Source organism: Triticum urartu, chromosome 4A (assembly GCF_056163025.1).
Source record: "Triticum urartu cultivar PI428250 chromosome 4A, HENAU_Tu73, whole genome shotgun sequence".
NCBI classification, from domain to species: domain Eukaryota; kingdom Viridiplantae; phylum Streptophyta; class Magnoliopsida; order Poales; family Poaceae; genus Triticum; species Triticum urartu.
The window spans coordinates 600794466-600807116 of NC_141876.1; the positions used below are offsets into that span (position 1 = coordinate 600794466).

At 47.5% G+C, this 12651-nt stretch overlaps 1 protein-coding gene across 1 annotated transcript; it reads right to left on the reverse strand.

Annotated features, from left to right (window-relative positions):
• Positions 1-255: 255 nt before the first annotated feature.
• LOC147977152 (uncharacterized) lies at positions 256-1748 on the reverse strand. The gene is made up of 2 exons (XM_087521083.1): positions 581-1748; positions 256-302 (listed from the first exon to the last, which is right to left on the reverse strand). The coding sequence occupies exons 1-2, from the start codon at positions 1746-1748 to the stop codon at positions 256-258; spliced, it is 1215 nt and encodes a 404-aa protein (XP_087377209.1).
• Between the last annotated feature and the right edge of the window lie 10903 nt (positions 1749-12651).

The following is a 12651-nucleotide window of genomic DNA, read 5'->3' on the forward strand; positions in this document are numbered from 1 at the left end:
TCGCTAGTAGGATAAGGTAACTGAACTTGTTTACCAAGCCTACAACCCTGGCATTGCAAGGAGACATCTCCTGATACAGGCCCCAGAAGACCACGACGAACTAAAGACGATAGTCGAGAACCACAAAGGTGACCAAGTCGATGATGCCATTGCTGGAAGGAGCTGGTAGCTGAAGCGGCGAAGGCAGATGGACTGGCGAGTGTGGTGGTAGCGGAAGGAACATTAAGCCAGTCCAACTCCCAAAGCCCTTGAGAATCACGGCGGCGCGGGCCAGCCCCAACCAGAGCCTTCGTGTGACGATCCTGGATAGTGCAAGAATCAACGTCAAGAATGACACGACAACCAGAATCAGTAAGCTGACCCGCAGAAAATAGGTTCATGGTAAGGCGAGGCACATGAGAAACATCTGGAACATAAAAGGAAGAAGTGGCAAGAGTGCCTCGACTCGCAACAGGAAGAGGAGTACCATCAGCAGTAAGAACATTAATTGGAAAATCGAGAGATCTACGAGAGGACAAGATAGAAGAATCGAAGGACATATGAAATGAAGCTCCAGAATCCAGAACCCATGGGGATGTACCTGACTGTGTCGACAGTGGTCGCTCAACACTAGAAGCACCAGTCACAGAGCCTGCAGTACCTGTCGAAGAACCTGAAGCAGCAAGTAGTCGCTTGAGCTTCACAATATCTTGCTCAGTCAAGGAGACTGTAGATGGCGTCGAGGAAGAAGCACGAGTCCCAGAAGAAGAATTGCGCTCCCTATTACACATATCACGCTTCTTCTGGAAGCAGTCAGACTCGGGGTGACCATCCCTGTTGCAGTAGTCACAATGAGTACGAGGACGAGAGCGGACCTCACTACCCGGAGGAGTGGGCAGAAGCGGCAGAGCACTGGAGCGAGAAGACACTGGTGGAGTAGCACCTCGAGCAGTGAGCACAGAGGGAACCTGAAGCAAACCAGCACCACGGAGGCGAGTCTCCTCAGCACGAAGCTCAGAAAGCACCTCAGAAATAGGAACACGTCCACGAGCAAACAACTGAGCACGTCGAGGCTCAAACTCCCCACGAAGCCATGACAAGAACTCATAGACGCGCTGAAACTCCAAGTCTGACTTCACAGTCTGGCAACACGGGCAAGTGCCACAAACAGTAGTGCGAAGGGAGTCAAGCTGGCACCAGATAGCAGAACTCTGAGTGTAGAACTCATCAATAGTGGAGTCTCCCTGCTGAAGAGCATGCTCCTGACGGACCACAGACAAGTAGAGAGCATCACCAGAGGGCTGATAGCGCTGACGAAGATGAGTCCACATCTCAAAGACAGTACCGAGGCCTATAAACTCAGAAGCAAACTGAGGCAAAACACTGGAAATGAGAACAGTCGCAGCACGAGCATCATCATCACACCACTGAGTGTAAGCAGCCAGATCGTCACGATAAACAGAAGGAGCATTTGAATAATCCAAGACCTCCTGGTCATAAGCGGCATCTGCATCATCAGCAGCAACCCTGGCTGCAGCCCTATCAGCATCAGAAGCATTTGTGTCAAGAGCCGATGGCGTCGGCGGTGGGGTAGGAGCCATAGGAGGCACTAGGCGCGGAGGACAGGGGACCTCACCGGAAAGAACACCCCAGAGACGAATGCCACGCATGTGAATGCGCATAAAGGCAACGAACTCAGCATAGTTAGCCCCATCAAATATCACCGGGCAGCGCGGGATGGCAACATAGCCAGATGACGCCAAAGACATGGTGCTCTTTTTTTTGGAAACACAGAGCTCAAGCCAGGCAGCCGGAAGCAGAAGCAAGCCAACTGAAGCCCGGCTGCGTGCAAGCAGCCCAAAGCAAAGCGATGCACGGCACAGGGAGTACGCGCACGCACACACGAAGCAGGTGGATCGATGCAGTCCACCCAGTCAAACACATGTCTACCGTGAGATCGATCCAATGCCTGACAGCCGATCTAGCACGGGAACCGACGGGCAACGGCCAGCGGCAGATCTTGGGCGGAATCCGGCGGCCTGCGGACGCGGACGACAGCGGGAACAGGTACCGGCGGACGCGGGTGCATACGGCAGCGGAGCGGCCTGAGGTACACGACCTGAGGCGGACGCACACGGCCTGAGGCAGGACAGCAGCAGCCTGGCCGGGAGGATGCGACCTGGCCGGGAGGAGGCAGGACCGCGGCGGCTTGGCCGGGAGGAGGCGGCCTGGCCGGGAGGAGGCAGGACCGCGGCGGCTTGGCCGGGAGGATGCAGGGCCACGGCGGCCTGGCCGGGAGGAGGCGAGGCCGGCCGGCGTCCTGGGCGGGCGTCCCGATCAACTTGGATCAGAAAAGCACCAGACGAGAGGGAGCAGTGGCAGTGTATGTGCTTGGCATCAATCGATCTGACATGGCCGGGAGGAGGCAGGACCGCGGCGGCCTGGCCGGGAGGATGCGACCTGGCCGGGAGGAGGCAGGACCGCGGCGGCTTGGCCGGGAGGAGGCGGCCTGGCCGGGAGGAGGCAGGACCGCGGCGGCTTGGCCGGGAGGATGCAGGGCCACGGCGGCCTGGCCGGGAGGAGGCGAGGCCGGCCGGCGTCCTGGGCGGGCGTCCCGATCAACTTGGATCAGAAAAGCACCAGACGAGAGGGAGCAGTGGCAGTGTATGTGCTTGGCATCAATCGATCTGACATCGATAGCTGTAGAGGGATCGATTCAGAAGAGATCGAGAGAAGAAGACTGGGAAGAAAAAAAACGATCGTCAGGCGAGTTGCAGCGCCGGAGAAAACCTAGGCTCTAATACCATGTTGGAATAGCAACTTATGTTATTAGGAGGCCAATGCCAACATATATACACATACATGAGGATGCCAAAAGGCTACAAGAGGATGCCAAGAGACTAGAATGTAAAAGGCCAAAAGACATCACTTAATATAACTCTAACAGTGGACACTCACTCTTGTAACTCTTGCAACTAAAGCAACGATGGCTTTGTAGCCCACAATATCCGAGTCACATGCAAGCTGCAACAACCGCCACAATAAGTAATTCATGTGTAGTCCGCATAGCGACCCTGCTTTGGCCCGCATAGCGACTCTCCCTCACAATTGATTGTGGAAAGTGTTGATCGAAAAACCGATTCATATAAGAAAATATAATTTTGGAAACACTGTATTTTATAGTATATACTTGAAGTTGAGCAGGTGGAGTGGAAGTGCTAAATATTCATGGCCACATAGATTAATGAGGCCGCAAGAAAAATAGTTTGGAGATTGTTCTCATGGGTTGAAGCGGGACGGGAAAATGAGACTATATAGTTCACATTAGATGGTTTCTAGGCAAGTTCTATTGGGGAAACTGAACTCAGCCTAAAAAGGAAAACAGAAATTAGTTACTAGGAGATGAAGTGGTTGAACGTGGAGGAGTAGTGCAAAGAGAGTGTGTTTGAATGAAGAGGCATACAAAAACACTTAGTAGGGGACAATATTTAGTTATACTAGATCATGTTGGCACACATTACCATGTTTATTAATTTTGGCGTTAGAATAGGATTTCTATGCATGAATGGAATATGTGATACACGGCACATGTTTGCATTAACCTCTATGAGGGTATTGAATTGTATCTATAACAACTATAAGAAATATTAAAAAATTGACTCAGTCATCGCCCACCACCAGTCCACTACACTTAACACCACCATAACCTTCAGCATATACCAGGTGCATCCAAGCTGTCTATTCGAGTAGTATATATATATATATATATATATATATATATATATATATATATATATATATATATATATATATATATATATATATATATATATATACTTCTGTGATGTTTGCTGTTGAAAACTCACTAGAATAGGTATGAATGGAGAAAGTGTTGGTCCATTTGTACCGAGATGGATGTAGCCGCAGATAGGATGGCAACAACTCCTATTTTATTTCCAAAAAAACATGTATTCAATTTATTGGAATTGTAGGCACCGGGAAAGGGCTAGCTAGTACCACATCAACACGGTGCAGTTGCTTGCATGCATGCATCTGATGGACAGACCACCCACTTAGTTAGATCTAGAGGCACTGTAATCTTGCCTTCTTTAGATAATGGATGTCAGGAAGCGTTTCTACTCCCTCGTAAGGGAGCCGCGTTGGTCTAATATTGATATGGGCGCAAGGCCAATGCTTGGAGTACAAGTTGAACCTACCGATCTCTAGGATTCGGTGGTTGGACGGGATAAGAGAGAGAGAAAAAGGGGTTTAGTTGAGATTACAAACGTATTACATATAAACTCTAACACCCTCCCTTAATCTCAACTATCCTAGATTGATATTCCTCTTGAACTCTTCAAATGGCCGAGCTGGCAATGCCTTGGTGAACCCGTCTGCTACTTGATCTTTTGATGGAATGAATCTGATATCCAGCTTCTTCTCTGCAACTCTTTCTCTTACAAAATGAAAATCGATTTCAATGTGCTTTGTTCGACCATGGAAGACTGGGTTAGCAGAGAGATAGGTGGCTCCCAAGTTGTCACACCAAAGACATGAGACACGGCGTGGTTTAACACCTAACTCATTAAGCAAGGATTCAACCCAGATAATCTCAGCAGTTGCATTTGCCAGTGACTTGTACTCAGCTTCTATACTTGACCTGGAGACTGTAGCTTGCTTTCTAGCACTCCAAGAGATAAGATTAGAACCAAAGAATATAGCAAAGCCTCCAGTTGACCTTCTGTCATCACTACATCCTGCCCAATCAGCATCAGAGAAAGCACTCACAAGAGTAGAGCCAGAACGTCTAAATTGTAACCCAAGGTTCATAGTATGTTTGATATACCTGACAATCCTTTTTACAGCTGTCCAATGTGCAGAAGTAGGTGCATGAAAATACTGACAAACCTTATTGACTGCAAATGATATGTCAGGTCTTGTAAGTGTCAGATATTGCAAAGCTCCTACAGCACTCCTGTATCTTGTGCCTTCTTCTTCTTTGAGTGGCACCTTCAAAGGCTGAAAGTTTTTCTGAAGAGGACAACGGAGTGGGTGAAGGCTTGCAGTCCTTCATTCCCATACGAGCTAAAAGTTCAGTAGCATACTTTTCTTGGTTCAAGGCTATACCATCTGGAATCTTCTTAACTTCAATGCCTAAGAAGAAGTGCAAATCACCAAGATCCTTCAAAGCAAACTTTGATCTCAAATCATGCAAAAGAGCATTAGTAGCATCTTGTGAGGAACTCGCAACTATAATATCATCAACATATATCAACACAAATATGACTATGTTTGCTTTGTTATAAATAAAGAGTGACGTGTCAGCCTTGGATGCAACAAAACCAAGACACCTCAGCTGAGAGCTTAACCTTGAGTACCATGCTCTTGGGGCCTGTTTTAGGCCATAAAGTGCCTTGTCAAGTTTGCACACATAATGAGGTGTTTTCTTGTCTGCATACCCAAGTGGTTGTTTCATATAAACCTCCTCTTCCAGAACACCATGCAAAAACGCGTTCTGAACGTCTAGTTGTCTCAAGCTCCATCCCCTGGACACAGCAATAGATAGCACAAGCCTAATAGTTGCGGCCTTTACAACAGGACTAAATGTATCCTCATAATATAACCCATACCGTTGTTTGAAGCCTTTTGCAACTAACCGTGCCTTGTACCTGTCAATTGAGCCATCTGCCTTGTTTTTGATTCTGTACACCCATTTACAATCAATAATATTTTTACCTCTCTGTGCAGGTACAAGGTGCCATGTCTTGTTCCTCATAAGTGCTGAGTATTCCTCATCCATTGCCTGCTTCCACCTCACATCTCCAAGTGCATCTTCTACTTTTGTTGGCTCTCCTGCAATACACATCATGCCATACCGTATTGTACCATCAGTTCGAACCTTTGGATTCTTTATACCTTTTTGCAGGCGAGTTGTAACACGTGATGTCACTACTGGATGAGATTGAGCAGGCTGCGGCACATGAGAGGACGTGAAAGTTTCTGTCGCAGAAGATCCTGAAGTTGCACCAGATTCGTCGCTTTGCGCAGGAGATCCGATCCCAGACTCTGTATCCTACTGTGTGGCTGCACTTGTACTGCTGGAGCCAGTTGTCGCAGAGTCATTCGCCACAGACGATCCTGCATGCAGCTGCATGTGCACACGCGGGCTGGACCCCGAGCCAACCGGTGGCTGCTGCGCGGTCACTGTCGCCCGCCCATGCATGGGACGCGGGGCCGACGCGCTGCCTGACGCGGCAGTTCGCTGCTGGCCCGCCGTGCGCGCGTGATCCAAGGCGGATCCCCGCACTGATCCCGAGGGATCTTGTAGCACTGGCGTCGCAGGCTGGAGCGGATCTTCCTCGTAATCAGCGCCAGCTCCGTCTTCTTCCTCCACATGCAATATACCTTCATTTTGAGCCGGATTTTGATCATTTTCAACTCCGTTTTCTTCTGTATTTTCACCATGGGCCTGCACATGAGTAGATGCAACACCAGAACTGGTTGAACAGTCATAATGGTCGGTACAATTGTCGCCCCCTTGATCAAAGGACCGGAGATTAGGAGGAAGAAGAAGAATTTCTTGTTTTAAACGAGCTCCGGTGTTGGGATGAAGAGACTCAAATGGGAAGACAGATTCATCAAAAACAACGTCTCGTGATATATAGACCCTACCAGAGGTGACATCTAAACACTTGACTCCTTTGTGGAGAGGACTATACCCCAGAAACACACATTTTTTGGAACGAAAAGCAAGCTTGCGTGTGTTGTATGGTCGTAGGTTGGGCCAACATGCACAACCAAACACTTGAAGAGATTTATAATCTGGAGTGGTGGCAAAGAGACGTGTGATGGGTGTTTCAAAATTAATGACTTTGCTAGGTAGCAAATTGATGAGATATGTAGCAGTGAGGAATGATTCATCCCAAAATTTGAGTGGCATAGATGCATTAGCAAGTAGGGCAAGGCCTACTTCTACAACATGGCGATGTTTTCTCTCTGCAGAGCCGTTCTGTTGGTGTGCATGTGGACATGCAACGTGATGAGAAATGCCAAGTTGCTGAAAAAAGGAATTCAACTTCCTGTATTCACCCCCCAATCGGTTTGCATGGCAATGATATTAGTGTTCAGTTTTCTCTCAACAAGATTTTTAAAATTAGAGAAGACTTGAAACACTTCAGATCTTTTATTAAGAAGATAGATCCAAGTAAACTTGCTAAAATCATCAATAAAGCTTACATCATATGAGTATCTACCAACTGAAGTGGGAGCTGGTCCCCATACATCTGAGAATACAAGTTGTAGGGGTGCAGTGGAGATGCTAGTAGACACAGGATATGGCAACTGATGACTTTTAGCTTGTTGACATGGATCACAAGCTAACTCAGTACTAACTTCATGGGAGTGAGGAAGTTTATTTTCACTAAGAACACGTTTAACTATAATTGACGAAGGATGACCTAATCTACTATGCCACTTTGATGATGAAGGCTTGATAGCCGCAAAAGCTTGTTTATTCGATGACGATGATGAAGAAGATATAAGTGGGTAAAGTCCTCCCACACATCTGCCCCTAAGAAGTATTCTCCTCGTGGCCAAGTCCTTGACAAGAAAGAAATAAGGGTAAAACTCAATGAGGACATGATTATCACGAGTAAATCGATGAACAGATAGAAGACTTTTTGAAGTTTCAGGAACATGGAGGGTTTTGTTTAGATGCAGGTTTTTATTCGGGGTTCTAACAATTGAATGACCAATATGATAAACTTGCATACCAGAACCACTCGTGGTGTGCACTTGATCATGTCTGTGATATTTGTCCCGGACTGTCAGCTTGTCCAGCTCTCCGGTGATATGGTGGGTGGCGCCGGTGTCCGCGTACCAGTTCGTGTCCACGCCGTAAGAATCGGTGACCATGTTGGCCCCCTTGTCCTCGGGCTCATCTTCGTCATACCTGTGCCAGCAATCACGGGCGCCCCCTGGATGGTGCCTGTGACAGATCTGACACTCCGAAAAATCACGAACCTGCTGCAGCCGTTGCTGCTGTGGGCGGCCGCGACCGCCGCCGCCGCCGTTGCCGCCAGATGGACTCGGGGAGGAGCGCCTGCCTCGGCCACAACCTCTGCTGTAGCCGCGACCGCGCCCCCTGCTGTAGCCGCGCCCGCGTCCCCTGTACGCCATGTTCGCTGAGGAGTTGAAGCCAGCATCGACGCCATCGCCTAGCATCTCCACCCGTTGATCGAACGCCGCGATCTGGGCGAAGAGATCGTCGACTGAGATCGTCGACTTGATTGCGCCAATAGCTGCCACAACAGCATCGTAGTCTCTGTCGAGACCTGCCAGCACGTAGTCGACCATCTCTGGATCAGAGACAGGGCGACCTGCTGCGGTAAGTTCATCCGCCAGGTTCTTCATCTTGGCGATGTAGGAGGTGCTCGACATGGATCCCTTCTTGGTATTGGTGATGGCAATCCGCAAGTTTGTGATGCGAGAATGGGACTGCGAGGCAAAAATAGTGGTGATAGCAGTCCAAAGATCAAAGGTTGTCTCCTTACTCGTGACTTGGGCGAGAATCTCTTTCGACAGAGAATTCAGGAGATGACTCAGGACCTACTGGTCCTTCGAGATCCATTGCGCATACAGAGGGTTTGGCTCCTCTGCCATGGTCTTGTCCGCCTGCTGCTGCTGCACTGTCTTCGGTGGCGCAGCGTCGGATCCATCCAGGAGGCCGGTGACTTGCGCTCCTCGCAGTCCCGGCATGACCTGGGTCCTCCACAGGATATAGTTTGTCCTGGTGAGTTTCTCGGCTGGTGGAGCACCAAGGTTGATGACGATGGTGGCCGAGGAGGACATGGTGGTGTGGTGATCGTGATCTGGCAATGGGGTGGCGATCGATGTGGTGGTGGTGATCGAAGGAGAAGCTTTTCTGGCTAGATAGATGGGAAGAGGTTGGCTCTGTATACCATGTCAGGAAGCGTTTCTACTCCCTCGTAAGGGAGCCGCGTTGGTCTTATATTGATATGGGCGCAAGGCCAATGCTTGGAGTACAAGTTGAACCTACCGATCTCTAGGATTCCGTGGTTGGACGGGATAAGAGAGAGAGAAAAAGGGGTTTAGTTAAGATTACAAACGTATTACATATAAACTCTAACAATGGATAACTTTGTATTGGCTCGCAGGGAATAACTCTTCCTCATGACGTGGCTCACCTTCGCCCACCCCGCTCCTTCCTGCCTAGTTACACTGATACAGTTGCATGACTTGGTCCCATTGTATACCGCTGCTCCTTCACTTCAGACTAGCACGTTTGTGCTGCCACCAAGTTACTCTATGAGTAGAGATTTGCCTCAAGTGCTGGTGCAGTGTATCATAGCCGTTAAATTCAAAGATGGCCCAAGGAAGAAGGCTATGGTATTTGAGTATATTGGTGGGAAAACGTGGCATATTATAAGGTCCGTCGAAGTCTAACTTTACTTACTCAAGCTACACATCCGTGTTTGAAGAGGTGTTTATAAAAGATCGGAAGTTGTTATTGAGAACTATAACACAATTCTAGTCACAATGTGTACACAGGAAAAAAAAAAGTAAATAATGTGGATCTAGTGGCATGTATTGAAGGATCGGTATACTGCTGTAATGTTAGTGATGGTTTAAGCAGCAGTGGGGTTGTATGTTCTAATAAATTTGCTCGGAGTTTATTTGTATAATATGGTCTCATATAGACACACACACACACACACACACACACACACACACACACACACATATGGATATTATTCAACTACTGGAACAATTGATCATACGGTAGCTACTGCTTGTGCATTGCAACGGGGGCATATGTATTCTAGTGATCCTCCCATCCAACGCTCGATCATACTTTTCATAATTAACTGATCCTCTCAGTCAAAGAATTAAACTCTCCATAAGTAAGTCATCCTCCCATCCAAAGAATAATACTCTTCATAATCAATGTGATCCTCCCGTCCAACGCTTGATGATGTTCTTCATAATTAACGTGATCCTTTTGTCCAAAGAATGATACTCTTCATAATTAACGTGATCATCCCGTTCAAACAATGACACACTCTATAATTAACGTGGGACCAACAAACATATAAAACCAAACCAAACCAAACTTTGATGTACCATCATGACCGCAGACTCCCCTTTTCTAAAGGGCTGCTACAAATAATTAAGAGGAAGAAGAATTCAACAAAAACATATTCTGCACCACCTCTCCTACTTCGCAATCCATTTACACAACAGGGCTACATATCTGATCCTACTGTTCAAGAAAACCAGTCCAGCCCACGAAGAAACTCCTTCGGGTGGCTGACGTCTTTCTATGAACCATGCGATGCTTCCATTTTTTTGCCAATCCCCTCCCAAGAAGGATGTGCCTCCCACACATCTTCGTTGTATGAGGAACAATGATGAGTCGTAGCTCACACAGGGTTGGTTAAGACAACCAATCTTCTGATTTTTGTGAACAACATACGAGTCGGACAAAGAGATTTTAACTGGAATACCGGGGTTCATTTCATTAATTGGAAAAGGGGATGCGAAAGCCCGCACGTGCATCCCTGTTCAACTCTTTCAACTCAGTTGAGTTTGTTTTTGTAGCCAGATCAACAACGATGAACATTAACACCAGTCAATCCCAGACGTGCTAATACGCATACATGCGCGCAACCACCTTAATGTTCTGATTGGCTGGTTAGCTAGTTCCAAATGCCTATAATGCAAACAAAATAAAATTGACGCCGTACTGTTGGGGAACATAGTAATTTTAAAAAAATTTCTACGCACACACAGGATCATGGTGATGCTTAGCAACGAGAGGGAAGAGTGTGTCCACATACTCTCGTAGACCGAAAGCGGAAGCGTTAGAACAATGCGGTTGATGTAGTCGTACGTCTTCACGATCCGACCGATCCAAGTACCGAACGCACGGCACCTCCAAGTTCAGCACACGTTCAGCTCGATGACGTCCCACGAACTCCGATCCAGCAGAGCTTCGAGGGAGAGTTCCGTCAGCACGACGGCGTGATGACGGTGATGATGATGCTACCGACGCAGGGATTCGCCTAAGCACCGCTACGATATGACCGAGGTGGATTATGGTGGAAGGGGCACCGCACACGGCTGGAAGAGATCAACTGATCAACTTGTGTGTCTAGAGGTGCCCCCGTGCCCCCGTATATAAAGGATGGAGGAGGGGAGGCCAGCCAGCCCCTAGGGCGCGCCAGAAGTGTGGAGTCCTACTAGGACTCCCTAGTCCTAGTAGGATTCCTCCTCCCATATGGAATAGGGAAAAGGAGAAGGAAGGAAGGGGGCACACCCCTCCCTAGTCCAATTCGGACCAGACCATGGGGAGGGGTGCGGCCACCTTTTGAGGTCTTTCTCTCCTTTCCCGTATGGCCCATTAAGGCCCAATGCGAATTTCCGTAACTCTCCGGTACTCCGAAAAATACTCGAATCACTCGAAACCTTTCCGATGTCCGAATATAGTCGTCCAATATATCGATCTTTACGTCTCGACCATTTCGAGACTCCTCGTCATGCCCCGATCTCATCCGGGACTCCGAACTACCTTCAGTACATCAAATCACATAACTCATAATACAAATCGTCACCGAACTTTAAGCGTGCGGACCCTACGGGTTCGAGAACTATGTAGACATGACCGAGACACGTCCCCGGTCAATAACCAATAGCGAAATCTGGATGCTCATATTGGCTCCCACATATTCTACGAAGATCTTTATCGGTCAAACCGCATAACAACATATGTTGTTCCCTTTGTCATCGGTATGTTACTTGCCCGAGATTCGATCGTCGGTATCTCAATACCTAGTTCAATCTCGTTACTGGCAAGTCTCTTTACTCGTTCAGTAATACATCATCCCGCAACTGACTGCTTAGTCACATTGCTTGCAAGGCTTATAGTGATGTGCATTACCGAGAGGGCCCAAAGATACCTCTCCGACAATCGGAGTGACAAATCCTAATCTCGATCTATGTCAACTCAACAAGTACCATCGGAGACACCTGTAGAGCACCTTTATAATCACCCAGTTACGTTGTGACGTTTGGTAGCACACAAAGTGTTCCTCCGGTAAACGGGAGTTGCATAATCTCATAGTCATAGGAACATGTATAAGTCATGAAGAAAGCAATAGCAACATACTAGACGATCAAGTGCTAAGATAACGAAATGGGTCAAGTCAATCACATCATTCTCCTAATGATGTGATCCCGTTAATCAAATGACAACTCATGTCTATGGCTAGGAAACATAACCATCTTTGATCAACGAGCTAGTCAAGTAGAGGCATACTACTGACACTCTGTTTGTCTATGTATTCACACATGCATCATGTTTCCGGTTAATACAATTCTAGCATGAATAATAAACATTTATCATGATATAAGGAAATAAATAATAACTTTATTATTGCCTCTAGGGCATATTTTCTTCAGTCTCCCACTTGCATTAGAGTCAATAATCTAGTTCACTCGCCATATGATTTAACACCAATAGTTCATATCACCATGTGATTAACACCCATAGTTCACATCGCCATGTGACCAACACTCAAAAGGTTTACTTAGAGTCAGTAATCTAGTTCACATCGTCATGTGATTAACACCCAAAGAGTACTAAGGTGTGAT